General features: G+C 54.3%; 1 protein-coding gene across 5 annotated transcripts in view; it reads left to right on the top strand.

The window, feature by feature from the left end:
- The window catches only part of MEGF6 (multiple EGF like domains 6), a 70,545-nt gene that overhangs the window by 17,949 nt on the left and 40,157 nt on the right, over positions 1–12,439 (top strand). For all 5 annotated transcript variants that reach the window (XM_064281133.1, XM_064281132.1, XM_064281131.1 and 2 more), the window contains exon 2: positions 8,575–8,697. In XM_064281133.1, the coding sequence (XP_064137203.1) occupies positions 8,575–8,697 (123 nt within the window). The remainder of the gene's footprint in view (positions 1–8,574; positions 8,698–12,439) is intronic.

Below are 12,439 nucleotides of genomic sequence, written 5' to 3'. Positions count from 1 at the left end.
GGCCTTTCCTGGAAAGGGTGGGGCATGGCGCTGGGCTCCAGGGTACAGAATGGGCTTGTCCTTGAGCCAGGCTGTTGCCCCTGGAATGAGCCCACCTGCTCCCCCACCTCACAGTGAGCGCATTTCTCTAAGCATGGGGAAGGAAGTGGTCTCCACGCTCCCATCCAGCCTTGCCACAGAGGACCAGGTCCTCCTTTGAGCCGATGTTTTCTGCTGGGTTTAGGACGAGTCCAGGGTGCCGATGCTCAATTGGGGTACCACTGTTGGGGTGTCCTAGGGTCCCACTGTAGGCTCAGCCAGACCCCCCCCACCACAGCGCTGCCTTTGGGAGGGGTCCCAGGAGTTTCCAGTTCTTGGGAGGCACCGTGGTACAGACGGCCCGGCACCAGCTTGGTGGGACCCACCCTGACCTGAGAGTCAGGAGGCGGGCTAGCCGGGCAGACGTTGAGGACCCCTGGATCGGGTGATATCTGAAGACCCTTTTGGCTTGGCTCGGATGGTCTAGCCTTCTGGACTCTCAATGTGCACGATTTGCCGCAGTCTGGAAAAGACACCCCAGACAGTGGTGCTGCTCTCTGTATCGATGTACTGTGGCTGCTGTAACAAATGAGCGCACTCTTAGTGGCTTAAAACAACACAGACTCATTATCTCACAGTTGTGGAGGCCAGAAGTCCGAAATGGGGTAAAAATCAAGGTGTGGGCAGGACTGTGTTCCTTCTGGAGGCTCTAGGGGAGAATGCTTCCTTGCCTTTTCCAGCTTCAAGCGACTGCCGGCTTTCCTTGGCTCATAGCCCCTTCCTCCCTCTTCAGAGTCAGGAGCATAGCATCTTCCAATCTCTCTCTGGCCCTCTGCTTTCATCATCACATCTCCCTTTTCTGACGTTGACCCTCCAGCCTCCCTCTTATGAGGAGTCTTGTGATGACATCAGACCCATCCGGATAATCCAGGATCATGTTTTAGTCATCTAGTGCTGCTATAACAGAAATACCAAATGGATGGCTTTAACAAAGAGAAGTTTATTTTCTCTAGGTAAAGTAGGCTAAAAGTCCAAATTCAGGGTGTCAGCTCCAGGTGAATGCTTTCTGTCTCTGTCGGCCTTCTCATCCATCTTCAGCCCAGACTAGGAGCTTCTCTGCACAGGGACCCCAGGTCCAAAGGACGTGCCCTGCTCCCGGTGCTGCTTTCTTGGTGGTACGAGGTCCCTCTGTCTCTCTGCTCGCTTCTTTCTTGAGGTAACCTCAAGACACAATCTAATCTTGGATGTTGAGTCCTGCCTCACTAACACAACTGCCACCCATCCTCCCTCATTAACACCATAGAGGCAGGATTTACAGCATATGGGAAAATCACACAATACTGGGAATCATGGCCCAGCCCAATTGATACACACATTTTTGGGGGGATATAATTCAATCCATGACAATCTCCCATCCAATATCCTTAATTTAATCACATCTGCAAAGTCCCTCTTGCTATATAAGGTCACATACTCACAGTTTCTGGTTTGAGCGCGTGGACATCTTTGGGGGGGCCCTTGGTCAGCTGACCACAGTCTCCGTGAAGGCCAATGAGCCTGTGGTTCCTCAGGCCGGGGCTCTGCCTGTGGTGAGCACCCATGGGATCAGGTGGAGTTGGGGCCTGCTTGGGGAGCTGTCAGGTGGGATTCAGATGACTCCTGGCTGCCTTGCTCTCTGCAGTGGGAGCCATTGCTACAAAGGAATTGGTTGAAAGGTGCCCACATCTCAGAGCTGGAGGGGCCCAGGCAGGCCTCTGCTGCCCACAGAAGTGAAGGGAAGGCCCCCATCCCCAGCCTAACCCAGATCCCTGAATCCAGATATGAGCCTGGGGACAGCAAACTGTGGCTCCGGAGGCCATCAGCTGGGCTCACAGACCATAGTCTCTTCTCACAGGTGGACTCTGACCCCCAGGCAGTGTGCCCCAGGGTGGGAAGTCCTGGGCCAGCCACTCCCTGGAGGAGGCTGGAGTCCTGAGTGCCCCGAGGTGTGCTGAGTGCCCTGGGCCTGAGCAGCGTCTGCAGGAGCTGGAGTTTCTAAGTTAGGACTGGGGAAGGTTGGGCCGGGCCCTGGGGACGGATGCTTGAATAAAGGTTCCCGTCAGTTCAGCAGGAAGGAGATAAGGCAGAGCCACTGCTCATGTGGGGTGTGGGTGTGTGAAGGGAGGCCCAGATTTCAGTGATGGGTCAGGGCCACGCCTGGGAGCCAGGGCCAGCCTGCTGAAGGGTGCCATGAGGAGGGACGGAACCTGCTGAGCTCAGACCATCCTTCGGGGCTGGTCCTTGCTGTCACCAGGGCTCCCTGGCCAGCCCAAGGAGTGAACAGTCCCACTGGGCACCAGGGTGCAAGAGGTGGCGGCTCCAGGAGTTGTCCGTCAGAGTGGGGACTGCCCCAGCAGACTCACCTGGGTGCTTGTTAAGGACGTAGCCTCTGGGTGGCTCAGCCTCCAGCCTGGGTCTCTGTGGAGGGCTCAGGAAGTGTCACTGCTCTCAGGGTGCAGTCTGGAGGGGGGCAGGGATGGAAACAAAGTTGCCAGCCACGAGTTGGGTTTCATGGAGGTTCTTTTGTGCCTGCTTCCAGACAGAAGGGACTCGAAGGGCCCTGCTTGCTGTTTGAGGTTACCTCTAGACAGGATGGACTTCAGCCTTCCACTCTTCCTGTGTGGGGGGCATTAAGACAATGTGGGCGCAAATGGGGACCTCGGCCCCGAGGCCTCTGCAGCATTGCCCGTTCATCTTTTATTAAGCACTGACTGCATGCACCGGCTGTCTACACCCACTTCGTGCCCAGCACTGCACTCCTGGTGGTCAGTGACCCTCCCCGGGGCCATCACCACCCCATCTCAGGGGAGGGACCCTGGGCAGCAAAGAGCCTGGTGTGAGCTGCCCACCCGGCCCAGTGGGTGTGGGTCTGCCCCTCCACCCACTCTGCCTTGGCTAGATCTCCCCTAGGAGGCCCTGGGTCCCCAGACTTCCTACCAGAGCTGGTTCCTTACCTCAATTCCAGCGTCTCTGGTCTCTGTTGGGGGCTCGTTAACCCTTTGCTTTCCAGCTTCTTTCCTTTACTCTTTCTGGCCTCTTTCTTAGGGTCATTGCATGTGATCTCCACAGGTTACATGATCTGTGGAGCAGGTGGAGAGCCTGTCTTGGTCTCGCTTGCCCCCCTCCCCAGAGGCAGCTTGGGGGCTTGAGGGTCTCTCCCCAGGTGGACCCTTGCTCCTGGGTTTCTTTTTGTGTCATTCTGGACTCCTGGGCTCGTGGTCTGATTGTAGTCTGGCAGAGTCCTGTACCTGGGAAGGTGGCCCTGAGGCTGGTGTTGTCTGACTAGGAAGGGCTCTGTGTGTCCCCAACTGCCTTGGCACCTTTCAACGTGTGCCCAGATGGCTGGGGTTTTAGGATGGGCACCTCCAAGGTCAGCATTTTAATGGGGATCGTGGGTGAGGACTAGAGAGTAGAGGAAGCCCTGGCAATCACGGTGGATGGTGGGACTGTCTGACAGTGGAGCAGGGCTGGAGTGGAGCCTGAATTCTGGGCAGCCTGGCAGGTGTGCCACCTGGCCAGCCTTGCTGTCAGGTAGCTGGGAACTTCCCCTTGAAATCAGGACGTCTTCCCCCAATTTTGCCTTGTTAAGCGGCTGTCTTTCCCTGCACTTTGAGCCAGGCGTCTCCTTTTCTTGATGAGGCCCGTCAGCTGCAAAGGATCCTGAGCCCGCTGTGATTGTCCCAGCCGGCTGGCTCTTAGCTGCAGTGAAGAGCGTTTGTGTCCCTGTTCTCCACTTGATGGTGGCCCTGTCTGTCTGGGGTCCTGGCTGCTCCCTGGGAACCCGGCCGCCTGGCCTGTGCATCTGGTACATAAAAAGTTCCCATGGCCCTGGGTGGTGTGCGGGGATGTGGTGTGCTTGGCGCCCCAGGCTGGCTCCTATCTCCGTCCTTACCAGAGTCCCAGCCTCCCCTCTCTGTCCTAGGGTGTGTCCGGTAGTCTGGGTCCTGAACACTGCAGCCTGTCCCTCGCATCAGCCTCGTCCTGTCCGGGCAGAAGGCTGGCCTTCCGGCCTCTCGCAGCTCACTGCTGGTACTTCTGAGAGCCCCCATCTCACTGAAGAGGCTCCCCTACTCCCTACCGAGCATTCTCCTTCTGCAATTCTCACTGGCTGGGGCCCTGAGGCCCTGACCCGGCTGACTTGAAGACTCACCAGGGTCTATTCTGATGGCAGTGCCTGGATGTGGGCCCTGGATGAGGCTGCAGGGGCAGGAGGAGTCTGTCTGTCCCTGTCTCTCCCCACTGCTAGTCCCTTCTTGGCTGGGTCAGCTTTAGGAGTCCCTGTGAGATGCCCTGGCCACCTGGTGGGGCTGAGCAAGGTGCTGGGCTCTGGCCCTGGTCAGCCTGAAAGCCAATCAGCAGGGTTTGAGGTCATCTGTGGCTTTCTATCTTCTTGCTGCCTCTGCCTTGCCTGCCCCCTCCCCTGAAGACCCCACTTGGCAGAAGGGCCTGGGGGTAGGGTGAGAAGTGGGGGCCACCCAGCCTTCCACCACCCTGTTGTTTCCTTTGCATCCACCCCTGTGGCAGGTGGTGGCCAGGGCAGACTGAAGGGCCCATGATCGGGGAGCAGGTGATGTGGGCCTCCAGCCATGGGGAGGGGTCTCTCCAGCCCCTTCCTGCACACAGCTCAGCTCATGGGGTGTCCCTTGCAGCGTCCTGTCCAGTCTGCTTCCTACCAGCACTTTCCTGTGGCTGCAGACAGTGCTGGCAAGAGGGCAGGTGGGGACAGATGTCCTTCTGCACCTGGGGGTGCTGTGTGACCTTAGGAGGGACGTGTCCTCTGGCAGTGGGACCTCTCTGCCCCGGAGTCACCAGCCCTCACCATCCTCTGTGCCTCTGTCCTTCTCTCCCCAACTTGAGCCTCCCTTGCTCAGGACATTCGAGGTGAGGGAGGTAAGCTGGGGCTGGAGGGGACGCCAAGCCACTGCAGGCTGCTGCTCTGCCCCAGTGGCGGGTGCCTGCCATGCCCCCCCACACAGAGAGCTGGGACTTCGCCATGACACCCAGGCCGTAGGGGTTAAAACAGCACTGATACTGCAAGGTCCCCAGGGCCCCAACGAGGCCTATTCCTCCTGTCTCCCGGATGCCAGTATTGGGGTGGGGACTCTGGAATTTGGGACCTGCACTCAGCCGTTAAGGCTGACAGAGTCATTTCCACACCTTCTGAGTGGCCTGAGTGCTGCATGTGGGGCAGAGAGGGTTTGAGAAGGTCTGAATTTCTCCGAAGGAATACTAGTGGCACAGCGGTTAAACGCTCGGCTGCTAGCTGAAAACACCAGCCCAATCTGCGGGAGAGAGATATGGCAGTCTGTTTTTCCAAAGATTGTTGTTGTTAGGTGCTGTTGAGTCGGTTCCGACTCGTAGTGACCCTGTGTATCACAGATCGAAACACTGCCTGATACTGCGCCATGCACACAATTGTTATGCTTGAGCCCATTGTTGCAGCCACTGTGTCAGTCCATCTCCTTGAGGGTCTTCCTCTTTTCCGCTGACGCTATACTTTACCAAGCATGATGTCCTTCTCCAGGGACTGATCCCCTCCTGACAACATGTCCAGGTATGTAAGACACGGTCTCACCATCCTTGCTTCTAAGGAGCATTCTGGTTGTACTTCGTCCAAGACAGGTTTGTTTGTTCTTTTGGCAGTCCAGGGTATATTGAATATTCTTTGCCGACACCACAGTTCAAAGGCATCAATTCTTCTTCGGTCTTCCTTATTCATTGTCCAGTTTTTGCATGTATATGATGCAATTGAAAATACCATGGCTTGGGTCAGGCACACCTTGGTCTTCAAGGTGACTGTCTTAGTCATCTAGTACTGCTGTAACGGAAATACTGCAAGTGGATGGCTTTAAAAAAGAGAAATTTATTCTCTCACAGTCCAGTAGGTTATAAGTCCAATTCAGGGCATCAGCTCCAGGGGAAGTCTTTCTCTCTCTGTCGGCTCTGGAGGAAGGTCCTTGTCCTCAGTCTTCCCCTGGTCAAGGAGCTTCTCAGGTGCAGGGACTCCATGTCCAAAGGACACGTTCTGCTCCTGGTGCTGCTTTCTTGGTGGTATGAGGTCTCCAACTCTCTGCTTGTTTCCCTTTCCTTTTGTCTCTTGAGAGGTAAAAGATGGTGCAGGCCACACCCCAGGGAAACTCCCTTTATATTGGATCTGAGTAAGGGTGGTGTTACAATCCCACCCTAATCCTCTCAACATAAAATTACAGTCACAAAATGGAGGACAACCACAGAATACCGGGAATCATGGCCTAACCAAGTTAATACACGTGTTTTGGGGGGGGGGGGACATAATCCAATCCATGATAGTGACATCTTTTCTTTTCAGAGGTCTTTTGCAGCAGATTCGCCCAGTGCAATGCAATCTTTTGATTTCTTGACTGCTGCTTCCATGGGTGTTGATTGTGGATCCAAGTAAAATGATATCCTTGACAACTTCAGTCTTTTCGTCATTTACCATGATGCTGCTTATTGGTCCAAAGATGACAGATTTAGAAACCCAATGGGGCAGTTCTACTGTGTTCTATAGAGGTCGCTATGAGTCAGAATTGACTTGACATGGCAATGGGTTAATGGATGGGTTGTTCTGGGACAGTGGGAAAGCCAAAGCTGTCACTGAGTCACCTGCAGGTACTTTGCAAGGCACGATGAGGGCTGCAGGGAGCTGGCACATCACAGGTGGGCCTCCTGTTCTGAGGATGTCTGCCCAGCTGACCCCCTGGGTCCCTGTAGGGGGACCCCAGGACTGAAATGGCCTGTATTAGATTCCTGGGGCATCCATAACAAACTACCACATACTGCATGGCTTAAAACAACAGAAATTTATTCTTTCACAGTTCTGGGGGCCAGAAGTTCCAGGTCAAGGTTTTGGCAGGGCTCTCTCTTGGCTTGTGGCTGCATCACTCCAACCTCTGGCTCTGTTACATCATCTTCTCTATATGTCTCTCTATGTCCTTTTCCCTTTTTATACGGACATAAGTCACTGAATTTAGGGTCCTCATTTTAATATTTTGTGTTAGTTGCCATCTAGTTGGCTCGGACTCACGGCAACTTGTGTGCAACAGAACAAAATACGGCCCTGTCCAGCACCATCTTCAGGGTCCTTGGTGTGTCTGAGCCCATTGTTACAGCTGTTGTGTCAGTCCATCTCGTTGAAGGTTTCCCTTGTTTTCGCTGACCCTCTGCTTTACCAAACACGATACCTTTTTCTAGCAATTGGTGTTTCCTAATGTTGTATCCAAAGTAGGTGAGCCAAAGTCTCCATATCCTCGGTGATTTGTTTGTTCTTCTGGTAGTCCACAGTGTATTCAGCATTTTTTGACAACACCATGGTTCTAATGCATCAATTCTTCCTCTGTCTTTTTCTTTTCCAACTTTCACACGCATATGAGGTGATTGAAAAGACCATGGCTTGGGTCAGGCACACCTTAGTCATCAAAGTGACTGACATCTTTGCTTTGTAACATTTTAAAGAGGTCTTTTGCAGCAGATTTGCCCAATACAATAAGAATGTCATTTGATTGCTTGACTGCCGCTTCCCCGAACGTTGATTGTTGATCCAAGTAGAATGAAATTGTTGACAACTTCAATTTTTCTCCATTTATCATGATGTTGTGTATCAGCCCAGTTGTGAAGATTTTCATTTCTATTTTGGTATTTAGTATGGGTAAATTTAGTGGTTAAAAGCTTAGGTTGCTAGGCCAAAGGTCAGCAATTTGCATCCACCAGTTGCTCCTTAGAAACTGTATGAGGCAGTTTTACTCTCCTATAGGGTCGCTATGAGTCAGAATCAACTTGACAGCAATGGGTTTTTGGCTAATGACCTCATCTTGATCCTTAACCCATTACCTCTGCAAAGACCCTATTTCCAAATAAGGCCACATTCTGAGGTTCCAGGTGGTCCCTGAGTTTTGGGGGATCCCTGCCCAACCTACCACACTGCCACCCCTATCCTCTCTTAGGGTTTCTCCACGGCCTATGTTGGGCATCTCATGGGTTATTGGTTCTCCTTTTGACGTTGTGGACCCAAGAGGAGTGGCTGCCACTAGCCAGAGAGCATTTTCAGGATGAGAACTTAGGAAAACAATATGTTCCCCAAGTTCAGTCTTGAAAGGTGCTAGAAGGTGGGCATTGACACACCTGGGTCTGCTCCAGCCTGCTCCTCCCGCCTTCTGGGCCCCCTGGGATTAGGGCTGAGCCTGCCTGAGCAGGCTGGGCCAGGGTGGGAGGATGGGGCAGCTTGGGACCGGGCTGCCTGCCTCCTCTCCTGAGCTGGCTCCGGTGGGTGTGGGTGAGGCCCCCAGAAGCGTGGCAGTCATGGCCCTTGGAGAAAGGCCTGGGTCTGGGGACACCTGGGCTATGGTGATGTGCTCAATGAGGTGACCAGGCCCAGGTTCCTGGGACCACCTCCTGCGTTGTGGGCTCGGCTTCCCTTGGGCTGATGTGGAAAGGGTGGATGCATATCCCAGGGTGGGTACTGGCTGTTAACCCTCCACCCTCCACTGTGTTCCCGCCCAGATGTGGATGAGTGCCAGGCGCACAACGGCGGCTGCCAGCACAGGTGTGTGAACACCCCAGGCTCCTACCTCTGCGAGTGCAGGCCTGGCTTCCGGCTCCACACTGATGGCAGGACCTGCCTGGGTAAGCATCCCTGCCCGCCCCCCCCACCCCTTGGCTCTGGGGGTGGCGGGCCCTCCTTCTGGGCCTCCTCCACCCTGGCTTTCTGGCCTCAGGTGTACCCAGGTCTGGGGAGGGCTAGAGCCTGGCACTGCTTGCGGGAAGGCCTGCTTGGGCTCTTGTGGGCATGGGTTGGCTCAGAGTGCCAGCTGTTATATTGAGCTTGTGGTCCCTGGGGCCTCACTGTGCCCTGCTGGGTGCCATTGTCAGCCCGTAGACAGGTGAGAAAGGTGAGGCTTGGGCAGGTGGGAGAATATTCCACAAGGTGGGGCCTCGAGCCCAGGTTGGCATGATGCGGGGCCAAACCACCCTCCACCAATGCCTGCTCCCTGGGCTAAGATGCCCAGCGCATCAGCCTGTCCAGGCCTCTGTTTTGGGGAGGAGCCTCGACCAGTGTCCCACTGAGGCCCCCTATGGGTCAGTGGGCATTCAGCAGCCCAGGCCTGGCTATGCGCTCCCAGGACTCCAGGGAGGTAGGCCCTGCTGGGAAGGGGTGAGACTGGTGAGGAGGCAACACGAGGCCATCCCAGGCCTGCATAAATAGTTTCTCCTGACCCCTGTCTCCCACCTCGGCTTTGGAGAGTCTGAGGGTGTGCAGCAGGTAGTTAAAAAAAAAACTACCATTGAGTCAATTCCAACACATAGTGACCCTATAGGACAGAGCAGAATTGTCCCATAAGGTTTCCAAGGCTGTAATCTTTATGGAAGCAGACTGCCACACATTTCTCCCGTGGAGCAGCTGGTGGTTTGAACTGCCAACCTTTTGATTAGCAGCCAAGCGCTTAACTGCTGTGCCAGCAGGGCTCCTTGGCAGGTGGTTAGGGGGGATCAAGAAGCAGGTTCTGACCCTGCAGGTTCTCTCTGCCACAGGGAGTGGGCTCAATGGAGTCGCCCAGGGTCACAGACTATAGCCCTGTGGGCCTGGGGGGTTTAAAGGGAGAGAGGTGGGTGGCTGAGGCTGGGTAGGATGGGGACTGAGGATAGGCGGGCAGCAGCTTTGCGTGGAGAAGCCTGGAGACAGTCCCTCCCCACCCCCAGCCACCCTTCTGGTTGGATCTGGACACAGGTGTGGGTGTCTGTTTGGGGGCCACATTGGGGTCATTCTCGGGGTAGAGCTGGGTCACACCACTGGCTAGTGGACACTGGATGGAACTCTTCTAGAGCGGGAGCCTGCTGTCTCCCTGTCTTCCTCTCCCAGCTGGGGGATGCCCCTTCTTTCCACCTCAGACCCGGAGTGGGTACTGGCTCTGAGCCCCCCGCCCCTTGCCTTGCTGCCATGTGACAGGGCAGCCAGCCAGCCCTGGGGGGCCATTTCCCCACTCACGTGTCCCTACGCTGTGTGGGGAGCAGGCGGCTGCCCCGTGAAGCCTCTCTGGTGGAAAGTGGAAACAGATGCAGGAATGCCGAGTTGCCTTCAAGACTGAAAGCCTTCTGCAGCAGCCAGCCTGCTGCCCGGGGCAGGGAGGGGTGGGGGCTCCTTCACCTCTCCACTGTGGTCTCTAGGGGAGGCAGCTCCAGGCCCTGGGGGAGGAGCAGGGCAGGTTCTCCTTGGAGAATGGAGGCCCTGGGGCCTGGCGGCACCCTCGCTCACATTGACCCCAGCTGTAGGGCGTGGTTGGGGGACACACTGCCCTAGCCTGTGTCCTCTCCAGTGTCCTGATGTTGGCTGTCACAGAGACTCCCAAAAGGGAGAAGGACCTGGTTGATGATAAGCGAATGCCGGAAGTGGGGGGGTGCCTTTTGGGGCTTTGCAGTTACCAGCAGTGGCTGCTAAAAGTGGCCTTGAACTGCTGGCTTCTGGAAACCCAGGAGGGGTACCCCTCCAGCCCTGCCCCTGATCTCACCCCTCTGCTCTGCCAAAACCACCTCCCTGTGCTTTCAGGGCTCCGGCATATTGACGGTGGCATTTGCTTATTTTAAAGGGTTGTTTGAGAGTCTGACACCAGAGTCCTGGGCAAGGTCTGCACAGCCCAAGCACGCGGGCTGCTCAGGCCCCACTGCCCCCTCTGCCCCCTCTGCAGCACCCATGGACCCCCTAACTCTTGGCACCATTCTTGGGATGGATGTGCTTCTAGGAGCTCTGGGCTATTGGGGCAACTTGGTGCTGGGGCCACCTCCTGGCTGCTTTCACTGGAGGGGCAAGTGGGCTCACCTGTGCCTCTTGCTGATGCTGGGCTGCCTTCTTCTATGTAAGTGTGTGAGTGTCCTGGGGATGTTGTGACAAAGTACCACATACTAGATGGACAGATGGATGGATGGATGAATGGACAGATAGATGGATTTGTGGATTGATGGATGGTTGGATAGATGGATGGATGGATGGATAGATAGATAGATAGGTAGGTAGATAGATGGCATTGAGTTGGCTTCAACTCATGGCCACCGTTATGTACCACAGAGCACAAAACACTTCCCAGTCCCGAGTCATCCCCGTGATGGCCAGCGTGTTTGAGTCCGTTGTTGCAGCCATTATGTCAGTACTTCTCACCAAGGGCCTTCCTCTCTGGTCCTCTGCTTCATCAAATATGATGTCTCCCTCCAACAGTTGATCCTTCCTGATGATGTGTCCAAAGCAAATGAGTCAGGCACTATTCTGTTGTGATCCATATGGTCTTCATTGGCTGATTTTTGAAAGTGGATCGCCAGGCCTCTCTTCCTAGTCCATCTTAGTCTGGAAGCTCTGCTGAAACCTGTCCATCATGGGTGACCCTGCTGGTGTTTGAAATACTTATGGCTTTAAACAACAGGAATTGGCTCAGTTCTGGAAGCAGGTGATTCCAATTCAGGGTGTCTGCAGGACCATGCTCTCTCTGAAGTCTTTAGGGGAACATTTTTCCTTATCATTCTCAGCTTCTGGTAGCCTCAGGCGTTCCTTGGCTTGCAGCTGTAGCAGTCTCTGCCTCCTGCTGTCACAAGCTGTCTTTCTTCTCTTTCTTTTCCTCTTCTTTTAATGACACCAATTGTAAAGACACTAGGGCCTATCCTAATAACCTTAACTTATAACTATGGTTTAATTTATAATTTAATTTATAGCTTAATTTAAGTGATAATATCTTCAAAGCTCACGTTCACAGGTACTGGAGTTTAGGACTTCAACATATGTTTTCGGGGGACACATTCACCTGTAACAGTGAATGGGAGGGGCCAAACACTGACAGAAGACTATGGCTTTCACTTTCTGATGGTAACTCCTAGCAAGAAGCATGTGTGCTCAGAACACTCACATACCCTGAAGGTTCAGGAAAGAATGCCCTTGGGATACTGAGCTGCAGCTGACACTTTTTAGTAGATTCAATTTCATTATTAAAAGGGGCCAGTAGTGACTTAAAGGAGCCCTGGTGGCACAACAGTTAAACCCTTGGCTGCTAACTGAAAGATTGGTTGGTGGTTTGAACCCACCTAACGGAAACCCTGGTAGTGTAGTGGATAAGTACTGCGGCTGCTAACCAAAAGGTTGACTGTTCAAATCCACAAGACGCTCCTTGGAAACTCTGTGGGGCAGTTCTACCCTGTCATATAGGATCACTGTGAGTAGGAGTCAACTCCACGGCAATGGGATTTCTTTTTTTTAATGGCTCCGTGGGAGAGAGACCTGGCAATCTACTCCCTTAAAGATGACAGACTAGGAAACCCTATGGGGAAGTTCTATTCTGTCGTATGCACTGCTATGAGTCGAAACCAACTCGACGGCACACAACAGCAGTAA

The sequence above is a fragment of the Loxodonta africana genome, chromosome 3 (genome assembly GCF_030014295.1).
Source record: "Loxodonta africana isolate mLoxAfr1 chromosome 3, mLoxAfr1.hap2, whole genome shotgun sequence".
Classification (NCBI taxonomy): Eukaryota; Metazoa; Chordata; class Mammalia; order Proboscidea; family Elephantidae; genus Loxodonta; species Loxodonta africana.
The sequence above is the reverse complement of the archived record's forward strand: the minus strand, read 5'-3'. Positions and strand labels throughout refer to the sequence as shown.